General features: G+C 38.6%; 1 protein-coding gene across 2 annotated transcripts; it reads right to left on the bottom strand.

Moving 5' to 3' along the window:
* Positions 1 to 717: 717 nt before the first annotated feature.
* On the bottom strand, positions 718 to 19,982 carry HCFC2 (host cell factor C2). 2 transcript variants are annotated; one of them, XM_014256899.2, is made up of 16 exons: positions 19,817 to 19,982; positions 17,823 to 17,971; positions 17,278 to 17,438; positions 16,016 to 16,224; positions 15,454 to 15,538; positions 14,297 to 14,400; positions 13,524 to 13,712; positions 12,233 to 12,418; positions 11,702 to 11,805; positions 10,596 to 10,752; positions 9,419 to 9,619; positions 8,141 to 8,211; positions 6,795 to 6,932; positions 5,309 to 5,494; positions 4,598 to 4,883; positions 718 to 3,679 (listed from the first exon to the last, which is right to left on the bottom strand). In XM_014256899.2, exons 1-16 carry the CDS (start codon positions 19,980 to 19,982, stop codon positions 3,654 to 3,656), a joined length of 2,418 nt encoding a protein of 805 aa, XP_014112374.2. In that variant the 3' UTR covers positions 718 to 3,653. The 2 variants fall into 2 exon arrangements, with proteins under 2 accessions (XP_014112374.2, XP_014112373.2); XM_014256898.2 differs by lacking the exon at positions 718 to 3,679 and having other exon boundaries at positions 4,569 to 4,883.
* Positions 19,983 to 21,927: the final 1,945 nt, after the last annotated feature.

Here is a 21,927-nt window from a genome sequence, read left to right as displayed (position 1 = left end):
TGTTTTCCACTAATGCAAGAATCACAAATAGCAAGACAACAACCATTATTACAATAGCTAGGAACACAAAGAAGGAATCCATCTGGAGCAGACAGCTTTTAGCAGTTTCTCATGTGAAGTCTCTTAAGGAGGTCTACAAACAATCCAGTAGATCTTTCAGTTCACTAGCTCCTCTCTGCTCTGTGCAAAATGTACTGCTTATTCCCCCAAGAGTTCCCCATTGTCAGCTGCCATAAAAGATGGAGTAATTTTGAGTAGAGCTGGACATGAACACAATTCAAATCTTTAGTAGGAGCCTTCTGAGCACACTAAGTGCTCACACATCTTTTTAACAAACTGCAGCAGAGCAACAGCAAACTCCTTGTCACTCATTGTCAACAGCAACAGGACCCCTGTATAGACAGGGGAAATAATGTCAAAATTTCAGTTCAGAGGCCACAGCCTGCAAGGCACAAAGGCAGGGAAGGAGGCAGAGTAATGGTGAGTGCACAGCAACTGCAGAAGGTGGGGCAGGGATATTGGAGAACCTCAGCTAAGGAAAAAGCTCATGAGGCAACTAAGAATTAACATAGGAGACAATATTTATGGAAGAGTAATAGTATTAGGACAGTGCTTATCATTAAACCCTCTTCCCCAATTTGACAAATTGACTCACTCTGCATCAGAAATTCCAAGTTTGTTCACGCACACTGCTGAAAAAACAGACACACTTCAGTATTTACAATGTGTTTGATAGGACAACCACTTTATTACAAAGAACAAACAATGCTTCAAAATAAGACTAATCAACTTGTATTGTACAAAATGTCAGTTTCCTTGTAGAGGTCATTAAGTAACAGGCTGTAAGACTAAGTTCACGTCAAATTTGCTATCCTGAAATAATCAGATAACAACAGTAATACTTATTATATTATCTTCAGAGTTTATGGCATGATCATGTGCTCTACTCCAAACTACATTCAAAAGATATTGCTATAATTACTTTGAAAACACAAAGTGTAGGTTATTGTTCACTTCATTTCCACTTTCACAAGAACATTCTGAAGATGAAGCTGTAGCAGTGTCTGCCATGACTGGCATGACTGTGCTATGCTTACACAGTCACAACCTCCCTAAGCAGTTCAGTAAACCTAGACATTTCTACAATATGGATACTGTAATTTGATAGATTTCAGCTTCTGTTACATGTCCTTTAGCAGTATCTGAAATAAATGGATAACATGGAGTCTCAAAGAGCTGGTGTCAACAGTCTTCTAAACTTTAAAATTGAACAATCAATATTTGTCTGATATCTAGTTGATAGGCAAACAGGTGGGATTTAGACATTATAAATACAGTTCTAAAAACAGACCACAAAGTGTATTTTACAGTGTGTACCACAATTTCAGTTTAAAGTAAAACTGTGAGCAACTGAAGAGTTGCATATGATCACTATTCAACGTTACCCAACTTGGACAAAAAAGAGAAAGTGACATCTTACGTCAAGTCAGCTGAAGAAAGCACACTCACAAGGAAATTATACTTTCATTGAAAACGCCACAGTTTTACCCTTTGGTAGTCGTGACATACCCACTGAAAAAAGAAATTGTGCAAAGCGTGTGAAACCAAGTGCAAAAAAACTCCACCCAGACACACCCAACAGGTTTTATTCTTAAATAACAACTCCACAATCACAGCTATCAACCAACAAAATCAAAGCCACAAGTGTTTTCTCTAAAGGCTTCTTTCACAGTACTAATAACAAAAAACAAGTTCTATTCTTCTAGTTGACAGTTCATGTGTATGGTACTTTAGTTATCAGACAGTATTGGTAGCGAGATCCTACCTGACAAAATGGACCATTTAAACACAAGTATCTTAAAGCCAGTTAACTTCAGGAAAAGTCCTATACATTCATACTATAAACACTGTTTAAAGTGAAACTGGGATATCTGTTACTGCCATAAGCACGTGATTTTTCTCTGGAGTCAAACCACATGTGTTACTCCTGTGCCACAATTAACACTATTATAGCCATTTATGGTCCCCAGCACTTTCTAGATGCTATTGGAGCATGTGATGCATTGCAATAATTAAGGCTGTACCAGCACTTCGTTATAACCCTGATTCTCAGGGTAGCCAATGCTTGGCTATTAAATCTGCTCTGGGATACTTGAGCTGCTAAATCTCTACCATTTTAGTGATACTTCTCCCACCAAACCAGGCACATCATTGATTTTAGTTTATATATTTACAAATGCTCTTAAGACAAATTTAACTGGAAGAGGCAAGAAATTCTACCTTGATGTATAATCTTTTGGCATTTGGGGCAAAATTAAAGTGCAAAGTATAAACTTCATTGCACAGTAAATAATTTAGATTTTATTTTAAAATAAATCTTATTTAGGTGCCTCAATCTATTCACCTAGTGACCTTGTCCAACTCAGCCATTTTCCTCTACACTTTGGTAAACATAGTTTTATATATAGATACATAAATAGCATTTAAAATGTTTACCTTTATTTCACTACTGTGAACAATTGTTTTTCTTTTCGCATAGGAATGGATCAACCTATTCCTAGAAGTAATGCTTGTTGATTTTATCAGCTAGCTAGTTAATGTAAAATGATGCATAGTAAAAGGGAGATACTGAACTTGATTGGTAGAATATATTGGTAAAGCAAACAAGCACTTAAGAGGATTAACTGGAATAAATATGTTGAAAGTTGCCATATAACATGTGCAAAATTGCTTACCATGTATTCTAAACTTTGGTTAAAATTTTCAGATTGAAGTTTTACAGAAACATTATGGAAGCAACACAAGTGATTACTAACACAGGAATGAGGTAAGTTATTATTAGTGCAAAAAGCAAGCATATGCTAAAAGCAAAGCATATGGATTTAAAAAAAAAAAAAAAAAGGAGAATGAATCTCATGGAAGTTTTAATACAAGACCAGAAAGGTCTCTTGTAAACATTGGTATTTACAAGTTTAAGATTTGTACAACTACAAAAGGATAATTTTAAGTAATAGTAGTGCATTTACAATGAATTTGCGTTTTTTGTAATAAGAGCAATGGATAAGTTTATCTTTTTCCTTTTAAATTTTCAGGGGATATCTTTCAAGATTAAGATATTTGTTACAAATAGTAGAAAAAATCATTTCTTTACAAAAAAAGTATATATTAAAATATTTATACATTTTAAGTTACTATATAATAACTGGAAATTTTTGCCTTGTACTCAGGCACCACAATGAAGAATGTGGTATAGGGAACCGAAACCAAACAGAATTTGTTCATATCCCAAATCTTATGAATTACCTATGCAAGATCTGTAGCAATCACGGGGACTCTATTTCAAATACTACTACTTGTGCCAATTCTTTTATTCATTTTTAATTTGAAACTCTGCCTTCTTTACATTTTAACTTATCACTACCAAAAAGAGGTGCTGGATAGAGTGTGATCCTCCACCCCACCATCTCTGATACATTTTCTATAGGATACTCATACCTGAGCAAGGTTCTATAACGTTGATGTGTCAAACGTAAAAAAGGTTATATATTTTTAAGATAAAAACAATGCAAAAATAAAATATTTGTAGCATTTACAAATAGTACAAGAGTTACATTAAACACTACATTCGAAACTTGAGATTTATTAAGTTGCTTCTACTTTGAGCCTGATGTTTTCATATCTGCAAAAAGAAGGAAACATTGTTAAATGTTGCATGATTTTACATGGTGTACAAACATTTTCAAACACTGTTTCAGAGTTCTAGGATATAGATCATGGTCAAAACCCCTGCCAATTAAAGGGTTAAAACAGCATTGAAATACTGAACATCATTCTTCTTCATTGTTACTCCCCATCTTAGAAAAGCATGTATTAGAAACCAAGGAGTGGAGCGTTCAACAGGTGGGTCCCAGCCCACCAAGGTCACCCTTGTGCTGCTACCCCTGCAGCACAGTTCCCTGCTGCCCGAGGGGATGGGCACCCTGCCCTTCCTACCTTCCTCTGTGCCCACAGCACCTCTTGTTGAGCAATGCCAGCTCCCAACAAAGGTAAGCCAGAAATGGGAAGGAGCAGGATGAGAAGCTGGCAAAACTTGAGAACCCAGGTTGGCTTACTTATAAGGCAAGCCAGAACTGACCAGGCTAACACTAATTTTATTTCCAGTGGATCAATTCCCATCCCCAAATCATCATGAACCTATCAAAATTCAAGCCCAGGGACAAGATGACAAAACCTCTTCTGGTTGTAACAGATTTTAAAGTGTATGTGCATCACAAAAATGCACCTTACATCACCCGAAGGAATTTTTCCTCCATTCAGGAGGTTGAGAAGACTGAAAAAAAATCCCTGATTACACTGTATGTCATGTACATGAAGCACATAACTGGATTTCTTCTTACTAGACTGAAAAACTTCTGAGCTGAAGTGAATTCTAGGAAAGTCAGAAGCAACAACTAGAATTGCATAAAACAACTAAAACTACATAAAATGGAACAAAACAACATTTCAAGAAATTCACATACAATAAGTGCTGTGTTGGTTCTGGAAGACATGCACAGCTCCTGCTCCACTCAAATGCTGTGTGTGACAGTGACTTTACCTTGAAGCCACCGGACCTGTGTGGCTGGGCCATAGCCCCTCTCGTTCTTGGCTGAAATCCTGAACACTATGGCAGGCCGGGAGGTGTAATCCACATGGGCATTGGAAAGCTGGGCAGCAGTCACTATGCAGGAAGTTTTAAGACCACAGTATATCCTCATAAATACAAGCTGACTTGGATTTTCCTGTAATTGCGTGGAACGGATAGCTAAGTAGGCAGAATATTCTAAAATATTTCCAGAGGGTGAAGCAGGAGGCTCCCAAGAAAGATGAATGCAGTCTACACTCTGAAGAAAGAGAGAAAAATATGATAGCATGTAGCTAACCATAAATATATAAACAATATTAAAAAAACCCAAATTCTAAATATTATCTGAAAATTCTAACCTACCATCACCACACTGGAGATAAGGATGTGTCTTTTGACTGTTTTTAAGAATCCCTGAGGATTTAATGATGCAAGACTAGAAAATCATGGGGAAACTGCCAGATGATTGAATGTATATCTGCTAACATGAAGATTAACTCTTAAAATAATTCTTTTTGGCAAATTTCTTAAAGAATATTATATTGAGCAGAGTTAACCAAGTAAGCATTGGGTACTATTCTATATGACAATTCAAGCTTAAAAATAAAACCAACTATAACCAAGAGTTCTGAGATTATACCGATGACCAGAATTTTACACATCAGAATTACCTATATTTCTCACCTTGGTGATTTTGACTGTTGAAGGAGCTCCAGGAAAACCTGGAATGCACGTCTTGAATTCACTGATTTTACTGAAAGGCCCAACACCACAGCCATTAATTGCAGCAACTCTGAACCTGTACACTGTGCCTGGAAACAGATCCTGTTTCTTAAGTAATCTGTAGTCTGGTACATCTGCACCTTCCGCCTGAAAATAAAGCAACATTTGTGTTAATGTTTAAGATATTATAAACACAGGTTAAAAAAGTATGAATTGTTAAATTGAGATTAATTAAGTTTAATTGAAACTGAAAATCTATTTAATACTGCTGGACTTACATCAGAACTTATGGTTCTGACTGACACAATATTATCTGACCTCAAAAAGCTGATCTAAGATGCTATGTGAGACTACATCTCAAGACCAAAAGATTTCCCATTTTTTCAGCCACTTAAATTAAACTGTACCTTGTGGTTATTTTTACTCAGTAAAGTTAAAACAAAGTAGCATTTACAACTACATAAATTATGATTTAGTTAACGTAATCTTCAGTCCTAAAAAATATTTTCATTTCAAAAGCAGTTAATTCCTAACATTGGGAGCTACAGTTCAATGTGTAGGTAATCAAAATGTTTTTAAGGAAAAGCACTGTAAGTTAGTAACAAATAGCTTTCTGAAACATTATGCACTACCATACTTCCATGATTAATATATGCATTGATGCATCACTGATCCTTACAGTGGAACTCTTTTCTTACCAAATAATGTGAAAGAACCAATCAATGCAATCAATGTAAACACTGTACAATGTACGGTGCTCTTTAAAACTAAGACAGAATATTTATAGTGAAGTGCTTTCAAAAAAAGGTTTCTGTTGTTTTTGTTTCTGTCTCAAGAAGACACACAATTTTTGTTTCTAGTTAATTAGGATATCACTAATTTACACTTTTACCATCGCAACTGTTACATTTTTGCAAGTTTCCCACCCATACTTTACTTGTATCAACTTACATGTACCAAACATTAAGTTAGAAAGATCTAATACAAATATCACTATAGTTCCATATCTAGTCTTTTTAAACAGCCTAACCTATGTTTTATAAGTATCTTTAACAATTTTTATGCAAAGATTCTGAGAACAGAGAAGAAACTAAAACATTTCAATGCTGGACTGCAGTAACATATTAAGAAATCGGGGGATTTTCAGTTTTTAAGAATTTTACTGGTTTGAAAGTTTAGCAAGTTTAGAATTGTTTCCTAAGGCAAGAAATAATATAAGAATTAGTAATAGCAAAATAAGATATTTTGTATTATCATACATAAACAACAAAAGAAAATTCATTAGAAAATAGTAAAAAGAGGTGAGAAACTGGTCAAAAAGTACAAAACTCCTACAAGCACCAGATTCTGCTGCAGTATCAGGAAACCCCATATTTTATTGTGAACTATATAAGCAACAGATTCTGAGATAGGTACATGTGAGTTACATCAGAGAAGCAGCAGCTACCTTGCTATTGATGTTCAGTGTTTCCTCTGGCAGCAAGTAGAACTGGCTCACCACAGCACTGTTGTTCTTAAAAATTCCCACATCATACCACCGGCGGTCCCTGGTTTTCACCGGTGCCGGCGGCCTCTGGGGAGCTCTCTAGTATTTGAAGAACACGTCATGTAGATTACCCACACTTCAATGCCATGGAAAAAAATGTCAAGGCTCTAGTATATGTAAGAGACAACCTCCTTTTATACCAGTGTTACTTTCTTATGCTTCAAATGAATATGCATGTATTATTAAAACACTGTGCAAAACCAATTGGCTCTTGTACAGTTACTCAGACACAGTCTGCCATTTAAAAAGCAACAGCTGGGATGTTGCATCTGATGTTCTGAGCAGGGAGGGGAAGAAGCTTAAAGCTGTAGAACTAGGTGTCTGTAGCAGCATGTAGTTGTGAGTTAATTTCTCTCAGAGATCAAGAAGCTTCCCAAGGTGGTTCAACATCAGCAGCTCTCCCTGGGGCTCAGCTGCACCTCAACATGCTCTTTGTCAGGCACTGCGGAACTCGTCTGCAGCTGAGAACAGCCCTCTGCTGTGGCGCGGGGCCATGGGGATGGAGGGTGTGCAAACTGCTCCTGACTGACCCAGAAACACAAACTGGCTTTCTTGCTCGTCTCCAGGCACCAGGAAGGGCACTTGCAGAGTCAGGTGCCCAGCACAGATCAGCCATGATCCTGCTAGCATGGAAATGGGGCAGGAGCTGCAGCTGCTCTTGGCAGAAGCACACCAACCCGTTATTAGCAGCTGCTTCTCCCCTTTGTCCCTTGCTTTTGATGGCAACAGTGGCACCTTGGGTTTGTGTATTATGTTGTAAGCAGGTGAAATAGGAAGCATTTACTTTTTCAGGCAGTATTTACAGCTTGCATAGTCAGTCCCCATCTCCTCTAGGGAAAAACATCAAGATGTCAGTTAAGTTACGTTTCAAATCTATAGAATCATCAGCTAACACTAGTCTGATCTAATACATACTTAATTTTAAATTCAGTTGTGCATACAGAAAAACTTTTTCACATCATGCAGCAGAGACCATTCCACTGTGCCAGTTGATAAAAATGATTCAACAGCTGAAACATGTACTTGGATCTCCTCCCAACTACACAACTGCTACTTAGACTCACATCTAACTCACAAAATGCAATTAGTTTTACAACAGAAATGTTTACCCCTCTATTATTCACTCCAAGCTCAAAATAAACATTGCTTTTCTTTCAGAAATATAATTAAAGGAAAACAGAACAGCCCTTACAACTAATCAACAGAACAATAGGTAAAGCAATCTGATAATACTTTTTCAGACTTACAGAAGAGTGTGAATCATTTGTCTGTCCAGTATTGACCCTTGTTGAAGGCATGGCAAAAGCAGTTTCAGCAGCTAAAAACAAAATGCTAAATTTTAAAAACTTCAGCAATAGAAAAAAATTAATACAAAACCCACACAGCATTAAAGTTGACCTCAATAGCCATTTACAAGTATTTGTTGCACAAGAACATCTCAGACTTCTTTTGCATGCAGTTCTATTTATAATACAAACTAATTTTGGCTTCTCTCATATTCCCAGAACAATTCCAAGAGTCTAGCATTGGAGGCTGCTACAGATAATGCAAACAGAAGGAAGGACTCAGAAAAATCCTAAAAACTGACAGGACTATGAAATCGATATAAAATATTTGTAAGCAAATAATCTGAATACCAGATTGAGGCACATACGGGGGACATTGTATGAATAGTCTAAGTGTGAATTCTTAATTTGATTGCATTGTCCCTGACATCAATGCAGTCTGAATTTTAAATATAAGCAGTTAATTTGTAAACAATCCTAACAAATGAGAGCAGAGCATTCATTAAATTTAAAATTGAATCAAAAGAAAAAAAAATTAAGCACATGGGTAACACAAAGGAGTATTAGTATTTTATGCTTGTGTTCCTGGGACTTGCTTTTAAAATAAAATACTACTTGGTAAAAATTATACTATATACACAACATCAATATCAGAATACAGTTCTTCAGTTAACACTCAAAACAGTAACAAGCACAGCCTGTTGATATTTGTCAAAAACAAAACTTGAAAAACTACCCATTTATGTTCTGTATTGCTGCTTATTTTGGGTATTTCCAGCAGACTGTGAAGAGGCCAGCACATCAGACCAGCAATGAGCTGGCCACATTAACTAGGCATATTTATTATAGAGGTCAGTTACTTAAAATCCAAATCATCTACGGTTTACTATTTTAGTCTTTTGCTGACTAAATAGGCAAGCACTGAATGAAAGCAAATGTGCAATGAGCACTAAAACAGGCTACCACTGATATTTAGGAAATGGACCTCTGCATAAATGAAGATTTTAAAGATTTGCTTACAGGAAACATGATGGTTTACAAAAGCATAGAAGGAATATCCCAACTAAAAGATGTATAAATCCTAGCAGAGATCATCCAGGCTGCACAAGGTCTTCAATTCCCAAAGCCCTATCTACATCCCAGGTACTACTCAAGATGGGAATCCCACTACACTAGAGGAACTCTGATGGCCTTAAAAATATATGGCTCAAAATACAGTATGTGAAACACATTTCAAACCTTCAGATTTTGAATTGAATGTTGTTAGTGAAGTTTCATCTTTAACAACTGCCCCATTTGTACTTGATGATTCAGTTTTAACAGCCTGCTGGGTTACCATAGTTTGTGTGCTGGAGACAGTACTGGATACAGAAGCATCAGGATTTACACTTTGTTTGTCCAAGTCATGTAATTCACCTACATTTGCTGATGTCTGAGCACCTTAAAAAAAAAAGAAAATATTAGCCAGAATTCAGTATTGGTAACACAACAAATCTCAGCTTGGTCTAACAGATTTAGTTTCATATAAAGCCTGAGTTTAGCTCAGAATTAGGTTAGAACAGATCTGATTTTATTGATTGCTAATATTTACTTCAGATTTAACTGAACAGAAGTCTGTCTCCACAGTCACAAACAAATGTATGTAAACAGTTAGTTTAAGCTTGCTGTTTTCTATGTATATGGTCACAAAAAATTAATTTTGGAAAAAAACCCTACTAAAATAAAGCATCCACACAAATCAGTATCACAGATTTGTATCAATTTAAGATAACCCCTGTAGAAGTCTGTTTCTCACTTAGCAACAAGAATGAAAATTTCCACATCTAATTAAATTCCACTGTGAAGAAAATAAAAATCCAACTACCTATAAAATACATTGAAGTCAAATATAAAGATCAGGTGATTAAGCCTGGATTTACTACACTGAACTTAAGGCACTTCCATGAAATGCATAAATCACAGCCTTGCCATCTTTTTCTCCCTCTGCAGTCAGAGAAAAATATGCTTGTCTCTACATTGCCTGAAATTTTATATCAGCCAATAGCTTTTGACTGCTAACAGAGAGACACAGTGTCAGTTTGCAGTTACTATCACCATAATGTTGTAAAATGTCATCTGTCCCTTTTTACTTGATTTTAAAAAATGGCTATTTATGTTTAAATAGGCAGATTTTCCATCATAATAATGAATATATTGAGAATTTCATGTACCTTGCAACATTTCAAACAAGTTAAGATTTCAATTGTCTTCATATTTTCTAAAAATACATTCAGTAATAACTAACACAAATTGGGTTTTTTAAACTTTAAAGAACTCTTAAATAATTTTAAATTACAAAACAGAAACAATCTTATTTTATGTTTTTGAGATGAATTTTAACTCTCACTTGAATTTTTTTTTTCTATAGTCATCTTACTTGAAGTACAAACAGGCAAAAGAGAAGGGGCATTTGATTCTTTGAATCCTGTAGCATCTGCATGGTTTTTCATAGTCTCCTGTGTAACTTTGTTTTCAGGTGCTGCAACCTTTTCTTTTCCTTCTACTTTTGAACTGGATGAAAGGGCAACTTGGACCTAACCAAAACAACACATTTGTTAATATTAAACTGCAAAGTTCAGAAATTTCAATTGCAAACACAGCATGAAAACAACAATATAAACTCCTTCAACAATTCCCCCTAGCACTCTAAATTAGACCAAGAAATCAATCTCTCAATCCTTACCTTAATCATTATAAAACAAAGACTCAAACACTGTGTTGACTTGGAAGAGTCACACTAAATTTTATCATTACATGGAATTTCATTGCTGTGTATATTTAGTTGTATATTTAGTCTACTGGGGGGACTACCAGAGATGGGGAAAATCACAATTACAGAGTCTTTCAATCTTTGCTTTCCTGATACAATGTACTTGAGATATTTCTATTCTTAGTGAAATTTATGGTACTTCTACATGTATTTTCTTGAGGAATACATTATGATCTATGACTTCACAAAGAAAAGGTCCAAAGTTCTAAAAATGGGATCCTTTTGCCAGAGTTGTTCCTCACTCTTTCTGTTAAATTGGCAAAACAGAGGAACATGCACAACTGCACACCAGACAGATAAGAACTGGATTTAACCTGCTGTAGGAACTTATAACTAAGCAGACTAGCATAAAACTAAACTGGACTAACAAAGAAGGAATATGCCTTATTCTTTTTGCTCCCCACATTAATGGGAACTAATATTTTGAGGATTAATAGTATTCCTACTGGTGGCAGGCTCCCAGATGGCATTGTGGAAGACAATACAGTTGCAATCCCCTTCTGCATTAACAAGAAGAGGACTTGAAAGATTGTCTCTCAATCATAAAAGCAAAAAGTATATAAAAAAACAGACAACTACTTCAGCAGGTGTCTTTTTGTTTTATTTGCATTTTTTTCTAAGACCTAAAAATTATGCAGGGAGTTTTAAAACTGAGAAAGTGTTCTGGCAGTTCACTACCTTCCCACATGAAGCATTTTTCATTTTACACTTACATTGTTAGGAATGAGATTATTTGTTTGGCTGGGATGATCCACCTTCGTTTCTGGATAAGGGACACTAGGCAATGATTGTGGACTCTGATGGAAAGAACAGCCACCTTGCAGGTAAACAAAAGCAAATTCCCATCAGTTATGTAAAACTTAATATTATGATTGTTTTAATTTATTTCAGTAAGGAAGAGGGAAGGCAAGGTTGCTTGAAGGAAAACTTTGTTGTAAGTCTGAAATGAAACTGTATGACCAAACATTCAAATAAAATCTCTTCCTCACTGCTTCCTTTCTCAACTTGTGCCCAGCATTCTACAAATATCTTCATAATTCAGAGAGCTGGCCAAAATCAACAGAAGCAAGTGAAAGGGGAGTTTTCCGTAATTATGATGCAGGCATTTGGAGAATAACCAAAGAAACAGGGTCTCTCCCTCTCTCACAGAATGGTTCTTTAAAAACCAAACTCATATTTATTATTTCTGCAACCCTCCAGTGTGCCTGTGCACAAACATTAGTGTAATGTGATCTGACTGCTACCTTGTGAACTCAGCACTGATGTCTCAGGAACGCCAGTACCAGGAATTCCAGCCACCGGTGGCACTGGTGAGTCAGCATGTAACTGAAGAAGATATCCTTCAACTGTAGGTACCTCATCCCACTTCAGTTGAAAAGAGTTGGTTGTAGCTCTGATCAGCTGTACCTGTGATGGTGCTAGAGGTCTCTCTGCAAGAAACCAATAAAACACAGATGGCACGTTAGAAATTGCCCTCCCTTACCAGTTTAGTCAATAGCTGCATATTGCAAGTAAAATCAGTTGCTCCTTTTTCACTAATGTACAATATATACCAGATTCAACAAGAAACAACTGTCAAAAGGTGGCAAGCCAAGTCAGAAAATTATGAAGTGTCTTTTCAAAGTGTTCAAAAATGCTCCAGTTCTGATGCATTGTTTTTAATGGTTCTTCCGCTGCCAGTAGGCCTTTGGGTTTTAGCTACATCATTGTAGGGATTACAGAGACAGGAGATCCTTGTGCTTTCCTGAAATGCTGCAGGTAGCTCTTTGGCTCCTAAAGCTTTACATATTCCTCTAATTCCCAAATTATTCCTCTTCCTTTCTGCTTGCTCTGTATAGCTGAAGTGAGCTTTTGCTCTAACTTCTGCACAGGCTGAAGCCTAGACATGACTAATGCAAATGGCTTGTTCCTCTCACATGCCTCTATACCTGACCAGACTGTAATCTTAAGCACATCCCTCCCCTGCTACTCTTTTTCATTTTCTGACGGAAAAATGAAACAGGGAAAAAAAGTTTTATTCTAATTCCCTCTCTCCAAACACCATCTCAGTGTCCTGCTATCAATGAAACTACTAAGGTAATTAGTCTCCAGAATTCCCTTCATCTCAAGACCATTTTGGTCCTTTCTTATATTGAAGAGTATCTTTTTGCAGTCCAAGAGATGAGGAAGCAGCAGCAGCAATGATCCCAAGAGAAGAAGGGATTTGGTGAATAAAGTAAGTAGTAGCAGAAAAGATCACTAAAAAGAGAGGCCAGGAACCCTGAGTTTAGAACAGCCTTTAGCATCTTGTATCAGCTGACTATGGCATGCAGTGCAGAATTTAGCATAAAGTTTTTTCAGAGACTTTAAATAAGCCTTCCTAATTTTTTCATTTTAAGTAATAGCCTTTAAAAAACCAGCAATGAAGCATGATTTAAAAATATTTTTTAAAATGTAAATAGTCTTTGAGTTTGTTACAGCTTTAATGTTTTGACCATCAATCACGCAAACTTTCCATATGTTAACAAAACACAAGACATAGTACAAGTCTCTTACCAGTATCAAGGTACCAAAGATCTTTGCAGCAAACTTGATTGTTCCAAGCTTTTCTGTAACCATCTCTACCACTCCAGATATACAGACGAGTGCCAACAGCTACAGCACAGTGTCCTGCTCTTGGCCCTGGTAACAAGTTACTTTTGTCCTCCTGGCAATCTGAGATCAGACCTATCCATTCTGTGGTATCTAGTAAATGAAACTCAAAGCATTTAGTTTCTAGATGTTTTCCAAAACAAGACATAAAGATGTTAACACACTTAACTGCTCAGAAATAATGAAAATAAATCACCTGTTTTTATAGACAACTGTATTTAAAGTGGAAATATTATGAAAAGAAGGTCGCTTTCCAATTAGTGTACAAGATAAAATCAATTCATACAGGCTGAATTTTCTGACCTCTGGTTATCTCTCTCAGGCAAATAGATCAGAAGTTGAGAGTTCAGGGATAGTACTACCATGCTTAGAAAAAACTCATTTCAGAATCTGCCCCCCGTGTTCTTCCATAAATGAAAAAGGAGTATTTACATTACTTAGTATTAAAGTTGTAATAACAAATATTTGAAAAAGCAAACCTGCTGAATCTTCAAAGAAAAATAATAATTAAAATATTACTTTTCAAGTAACATGCAAAAAACTAGCAACTTCTTTATTCAGCCAGGATTACAACTATGTATCCCAACCTTTTCTCAAGGTCTTCAAAATAGTTACTCTACTCTGTTAAGAAAATATCAATTCCAAATACCCGCTCCCAGAAAGGCAGAAACACTAACCCAAATTAAGGTAAGAAAATGAACCGGTGCACTTCCATTCACCATCAGTAGCAGAAATTTCACCTCCTGCTGACTGTGGAACCCATCCACCAAAAACATACATTCTGAAATACAGGAAAAGAGGGAAGAGGGAAAAAGAAAAGAAACACCAATTAACATCTAGATCTGCTACATGTGCTCTCTCAAACTAGGATAAAAAAGATTTCCACTGTGTTACAGTTTTGGTTCACAGCAAATTTTATTTGTATCTACTGTCTTTATGAAGTACAGTTGCAGACATCTACCTTCTGAAATTTTTGAGCAAATGGACTGATTGAAAAACCCAACCACACAAAAAAATCCTGGAAACTTCTCAGACAACTTCCTAGAAACAGAAGTTAACACCTTAACATTTAGCTAATAACATCATGCTAATGCTCTCCAAACATCCCACAGGTACAACAGAATTTCTACAATCCTTTTCTGCAGACCTCACAGTAAGTCATGCTCAAATAAGATGACCGGCATCTAACTCAGATACCAAAATTTAAAAATACAATGCAGGCTACAAACTGCTAACATTTTAAGTAATGTGTTATTTGGACATATTATAATATGTCCAATTGCTGTTGGATCAGAAGATATGAAGTTTTCATACTTCTTTACTCCCTTGCCTCTTTCTCCCCATGCCAGCTTGTAAATTGATATAAAATGGACTGAAACACATGTTTAAAAGTCCATTTTATTAATGCTACCTGCCAAAACAAACCATATTGGCAAGAAATGGAGTAATGAAGGACAGACTACAAAAAAAGTGGGGAATAGTTTTGTCTGGAACTAGTTCTACTCTTTGAGCAGTTTCTTTGCATAGCTACCTCATCTGTGTCACACATACAGAGGCACTGAAGCTCACTCCTGACAGAGCTCAGGCCCAGCTGAGGCTTCCCCAGAATGCACAAAGGTGCTCCAAGAAGCCCAGAAAGCTGCTGGTGGGTTGGGCAGATTGTCCTGCTGGATGGAAACACTGACAGTTTGCTACCCTTGAGTTAACAGCAGTGCTGAAATAGCAGGAAACTACTCTACAGGGCTGATGTTTGTACTGAGCAGTAGTGGATAAGCATCATCATTCTCCTACTAGGTGTACCTTTCTAGAGTTGAGCTTTTAACAACAGACATACTTGTTTCCTATTACATTGGCCGTATGGAGACTGCGAGGAAGTGGTACTGTCCCTTTGGTTTCTGGTCTTGACCAGGTCATGGTTTCTAAAAGAAAGAGAATAAAATCCTCAAAAAAAAAAATTGTCTTGTTGCTACATATTTTACTACCTGGATTTTAGGATGGAACGTACCTCTAATATACAGCAAAGCTAAATTTCACCTTTTTAAGATGGCTGCTTTAAGAAAGAGGGTGAAATAACAAGCACTTGGAACTTCTTTTAAAAAAATCACAGGAAATACACACAAACTAAAACATAAATTATGGTTTCATTATGGTTATTCAACTTTGTTTCACTAGAGTGCTTAAAAGGCTATGATACCCATCTCACAGAATACTCATAATCAGCGAGCATAATATATGCAAATAATACTGTATCTATTTAATTCCAAATATTACAAAAAGTTAACATTATGGTGTCAGTCTCAATAATATCCCGACCACAGCATGCCATTAACCATTTTATACTATAATTTTTTTCCCTCAGCCAGTAAGCACTGACTTCTGCTGACAAACCAACTCACCAATGTCCAGTTCCCAGAGATCATTAAGTCGACAGCCACACATGCCTCCAAAAATATACATCTTTGGGCTTCCCACATCTTTTCTGCAGTACACAATGGCTGTGTGAGATTCTCGGGGAGATGGCAAGATTCCTTTGGTCACAGGAATACTCCAGCCGACCACGCCAGACCCGTGTTGCAGCTCCAGTTCATAGAAATCATTTAAATATCTAGGGTATTATTGTCAAAGTATGAAAAACTCACTTATAAGCATGATGAGAAGTGCGCTTTAAACCCTGACCACTTCCAAACAATACAGACTTCTGTCTTGGGAGGGTGTAGAGTTTTAAACTCTCAAAACATTTGATGCATTGTGGGCAGTACCAAATCTGGATTTAAAATGGATTTAAAACAAAAAAAATTAACAGTTATAACTTGTTGCTTCTGAGAAAGCATGCTCTCTTATTTGCTACGCTGTATTACATGAAAGAAACATGAAAACAACATTTCTTGTAAAAATTGCTACATATGGACACCTAAAATAAACTGCAAAGCTGTGGGAAATACATGATGACAAGAGGTATTAGAGAGAAACTTCTGCAGCTCTTAAGGCAGCAGAGGTGAGAAGAAGCTGTTTTTTTTTTCTCGTGTCTTAAGGCTGGTCAATGCACAATTAGCCATTTGTTGCTGAATCTATCAGCAAGTTATTTTTAGATAATGGTCTTTGAATCTTGGCATTCACACCAGATACCTCTTGTTTACTGAGCTTGAAATTACCAGTTTATAGCTCAGTGGATATAAGTGCTCTGAACTGCAGGTGAATGTGGATATAAAACTTCAGCATTATAGCACAGTTTGCTGACAATAATGGCAACTTCAGCTGTTACTGTAAAAAATTTCCAGATGAATTCGTTACTGGTTTTCACAGCAGTACAGAAGAAACATCCATCATGAATTCCCTGATGACTCATGAGACTCTGCTGATTGAGGTAATTCAAACAGACAAGCCATTCTTAAAAACATTGCCCAAAATAATAGAAGAAATACCAAAGCCTACTCAGGTTTCCCTACAAAAGTGTCAGAGCTGTCACTCAGTGTTCCATATTGTGGGATTAACAGAAGGAATACTTAACCTTCTTTGTATGTAACCCCTTCACTGCACAAATAATCCAACTTTGAGAACCTGGTGTGCAGGACAGCCTGCCTAGAATGTTCCTTTTCAAAGATATCAAATCTAGTAATTTCTTTATAAAGCCATTAAATTCAAAGATAAATCAGCATACCTGGGAACATTATTGTTTGAATCCTCACTTTCATTTGCCAGGCCACCAAATAAATAGCACTTGTTACCATACAAAGAAAAGCTGTGGCCAAGCCGAGGACAGGGTGGAGAACCGTTCGAAGGAGCTTGAGGTTTCACTTTTTTCCAGAGCCATCGACTTGCCTTGAAGACAAGAAAAATGTATTCAGAAATAATTTCATTTATAGTCAGTCATAACAAGTAGACTTAATATAATATTAACATTTGTATATTTTCTGAATTCTATTTAAGGGAATGCTGGGCTTTTCTTATGTCATTCATTAAAAGGGATGTGTAAGAGCTAACCTTAATAAAATTTTAAATATATTATGCTTTATTTAGACTAGATGGAAGTCTCTATTTCAAAGTTATTTAGAATAAACTTTAGATTCTTAAGATGGAGAAAATCTTTCTGAAGAGCAAAGATCATCTAACTTTCCTCTGCAGTTGGTAAAATAAAATGTGTTTCTTCATACACAGATAAATAAAGTAATCTTGAAAATCAAAACATATTCATACATTTCCTACCTGCAATTCATATAAATCATTGCTATATCTTCCATATTCAACCATTCCTCCAAAAACTAGTATTCTGGTACCATCACAAACAAATCCATGTGCTGCACAGCCTGGAGGAATATCTCCTCTTACAGCAGGAAGGAACCATTGATTTGTAACTATAGCAGGAAGTAAAAACCAAAAAAACCAGAAAAAAATATTTAAAAAAATATTTCAAACACTGAAACATGTATTTTTAAACACTTCTGCTTTCTAAAGAATTACCTTTTATCTGCAGTTAACTGTGAATGGGCTATTTGCTTCACACTAAGTTTTAAATGAATCATATTTTTTTTTAATAAAAAGAAAAGCAAACACCTCTATCAAACCAATGTAATTCAGTATATGAATGAGCCCATGAGGTCACTGTAACTAAGTCAGTCATGAAGGGTCATCCAGCAATTTAACAGACTTGCCAAGAATAGAGGCTAATGACGAACACAAGTGCAGCTCCACACAAAAGAGATAACTACGCTAACTCAGAGGGAGCTAGCCCTAGAAACAGAATTATTAGAGCTACAGCAGCATGGCACTGTGCCTGGACTTAATAGCCCTATTCAAAAACTAATTACACTGTTCTGGGACCAATTTTAATATCCACAGAGTGCTGCACTGATATGTGGGAGAGGAGAGGCAAAGAGTCAAGAAAAAGCAACTGAGACTTGTCTGATCCAGCTGCAGCATATTGGTGCCTAAACTGTTCTGGAATTTAAGAATTACAGGGGACAATGTCTTCTCTTTCCTACACTTTAATAAGAGCATGAAGAGGAGAAGTAGGAAATTAAAAGCTTCCAGTGAGAGTTGCTGCAGGGGATTAAGAGGCTTTCACTGTGTGCCAGCTCTTCGAAAATCATCACATGCATAGCAAGGGCCATGGATGATATCCCACACTTGGGCAGCTCAGGTCATAACCCTGCATCTTAAATCCCAGAATAAAAAAGGTCAGTTTGGGCCAAGCACTTGTCCAGAAACTGGAACAACTGAGTCATGATCCCTTTTGTCACTGCTGCAAAGGGGAAACATCTTAAACAGAAAATCTGCAAAGAAAAAAAACAAGTCATGGTAAGACTCACTCAAAAGGCACCTGTCAGAACCTCTGCTCTGATGGCATAACTATGCTGAGTTTTCTTTGGATTACTTTTCCAAACAGAAAGGTTAAGAGTTTTTTTTTTCTTCTCCCCTCAGAAATACGTAAGTACTTCAGAAAATATTACAGAAATACGTAAGCATAGTAGATCTTAAAGCTATCACAGAAAAATCTGCCGGGAAAAACCTCAAGCAGCCAACACCGGCTGACTGAGCAGCACAGATCAGTCACTGAACTCTCCCGTCTCGGCCCAAGCCCTGAAATTACACGCAAGTTTTCCAGCCTCATCCAGCATTCGGTACAGTAACTATCTAGGCGCCTAATCTTTCACAAATAAAATCGGTCTTGGGCAGCTTCCTGTTTGGAAAGGCTCCCGATGCCAACACGTTCACTTTTCCAAACAAGATTCCCATTCCAGCGCGTTCGGCTCCCGTGAGCTGCCGCCACCAGAGGGAGGGAGGGGGATCGGGCCACTCGTAGGGACTAATCCCGCCTGCCGCCATTCAGCCGCGACCTGCCAGGGGAGAGAGGCTCCGCACCCCTGCGCGACAGCCGGGGAAAGCAGAACCGGGAGATTCTCGGGGTCGCTTTTCCCCAGGAAGGACCACTAACCCCGCACCATCAGCCGGGGCACAGCACTACCCCAGGGGAGACCCCTGGCCCAGGCGTATTTCCCGCCCCGCCATTTCGGCTCCGGGCAGCTCCTCAGCCCGCCCGCCGCCCCCTCGGCCGAGCCCCCGCGGGCAGCGCCGGGGGAGGGCGGGAGGCCCGGGGGGGATCCCCGGCGCCCTGCGGAGCCCGGTGCCACCGGCGGTCGCAGACGGGACGGCCCCACCGCTGTCCCCCCCGCCCCGCGGCGCGGCCCCGCCCCGCGCACCCGTGTTGTAGACGTGCAGCTCGTCGGCGATGCCCTCGTTGCCGCCGCCGAAGATGATGAGCAGCTCTCGGATGGCGACCGCGCGGTGCCCGTGGCGGGAGCGCGGCACCGGCCCCGTGAAGGAGGACACCCGCCTCCAGCTCAGCCCGGCGGCGGCCGCCGCCATCTCAGCGCCGTTCCCACAACGCACCGCGCGGCCGGGGCAGCCCGCCGGGGAAGGGGGAGCGCTGACGTGAGGGCGGCGGGTCCGTGTCCCGCCCGTGTCCCGCCCCGCGGCCGCCTCCGCCGCAGCCCCGGCTCGGCGCGGCCCCCTCCGCTCCTGCGGCGCCCCGGGCCCGGCCGTGCTCCGGCGGGACCCCTTTGGAGGCGCTCCCTGCCTGCAGCGCCCGCCGCCCGAGAGGTGTTCGGGCACCGCGGAGGTGGCGTGTGCTTCTCCGCTTGGGGCACCCGCTCTGCTGCTGAGCCCTCAGAAACGTGTAGCACATCCCCTTTCTTTTTTAATTTTTTTCTTTTTTTTTTTTTTTTTTTTTTTAACTGGCTAGTGGTAGGCGAGGCATCGCTGCTGCCTGCGAGGTGCGCGGCGAGAAAGAAATGAGTTTCTGTTCAAGCACTGAAGGCTGGGATTAGCAACCGAGGTTTCGGTTCTACAGCTGGCAGCGGGTGATCTGAGTGAATTCGAAGGTCTCCGTCTGCAGGAGAGAAGCTGCTCTTTCCTGTGTGAGGGGCGTGTTGTGTGAGAATATATAAACGTGTGGGGCTGAGGGAAATCCAAAGAAGGTGTATCTGGTGCTAAAAGTCTCTTCTCATTGTTGAGTTCTACACAGTAAGCGATGATGCTGAGATGTGTAACTGAGGCTGGACATTAGGAGGAATTTCTTCACAGAAAGGATGATTAGACATTGGAATGGACTGCCCAGGGATGGTGAAGGTGTTTGAGGAAAGACTGGATGTGGCACTTACTGCCATGGTCTAGTTGACAAAGTGGTGTTTGGTCGTGGGTTGGACTCGATGGTTTCAGAGTGCTTTTATAACCTCATTCTCTGAAGGCATTACTGCACGGCCAGTAGTCCCAAGGGTTCTGCCAGGTGAAGGAGCAAGTCCCAGTTCTGCAGGCTCACATAACTGTGTGCTGCTTAGATCTGTTCAGATTCACATAGAAATGGAGGGGAAGGTGAAAAAAACATGGATGAATTTTGATGAACATAAGCTTAATACAATTTAAATATTATAGCACAGAAAAATACTAATAGTTGTGGCCATCTGCACAAAGCATATAACTGTATGTAGAATTCTTCATTTAATTTTTGTTCTAGCAGAAGATGGATTCCTATACAAAATCAGACACAGATAATAGAGTTTGGGCACATTTTGAGAGACACAGTGGAAAACTCACATTTTTTGCTCCTGCAAATGGAACAGAAATCCTCATTTAAAACACTAAAAATTTTTAAGACCTTTACTGATTACTGCTCATAAATTTTGCTCTGTCTCACGATAAAAATATGAAAAATGGTTTAGAGTTGAAAATGTTTATTATCATTCCTTTCAGTACTCACAAAAGTCTTGTGACAAAACAGTGGTTTACCACTTAAAAACTTCATTCCTAGAAGGGAGGGACTGAAATAAAATAAGAGAAATGCTGTACAAAGAAAGCTGCAAAAGCATTCCAGGAGAGCTTAGGAGGCAGGGTATCACCATGTGCTGGTTACCTTGAACCAAGATCCTTTTGAATCTAAACCAAACCTGCAGATTAAATGCTCAAAGATTAGGAAATGAGATGTTTCAAGTCAAAATGCATGTTCAGAGATGACTTTTGCAAGTTTCCCTTAGCTTTTGACTCTCAAGAACTCTGCCAACAGACACTGGGAAAACTTTGGCCTTCTGTTAGACTTTGGCATGTTAACATGTCTGGCTCTTGCACACTAGTTACCTGTTCACATTTACCATAAATAATGACTGAAAACATAACTTGCAGCTAGATTTTGGAAGTAACTTCTGGAAGGGTTTGTTTCCTTCTCTTTCCCCCACTCCTTTAAGACTTTTTGTCTTATGGGATTTGTTTGCAATCTGCTAGCTGAAGCTCTGAGGCAAGTTTGCCAGATCTGGGGCTG

Source organism: Pseudopodoces humilis, chromosome 5, assembly GCF_049639895.1.
Source record: "Pseudopodoces humilis isolate 2021_Gansu_Grassland_sample_001 chromosome 5, ASM4963989v1, whole genome shotgun sequence".
Lineage (NCBI taxonomy): Eukaryota > Metazoa > Chordata > Aves > Passeriformes > Paridae > Pseudopodoces > Pseudopodoces humilis.
This window is presented reverse-complemented; position numbering and strand designations above follow the sequence as displayed.

Coding starts and splice junctions, on each gene's coding strand:
- HCFC2 (XM_014256898.2), bottom strand. CDS start 19,982: ATGGCGGCGGCCGCCGCCGGGCTGAGCTGGAGGCGGGTGTCCTCCTTC. Junction 10,753..11,701: donor ATAATCTCATTCCTAACAAT/GTAAGTGTAAAA, acceptor TGTTTTGGTTAG/GTCCAAGTTGCCCTTTCATC. Junction 4,884..5,308: donor CAACAGTCAAAATCACCAAG/GTGAGAAATATA, acceptor CTCTTTCTTCAG/AGTGTAGACTGCATTCATCT.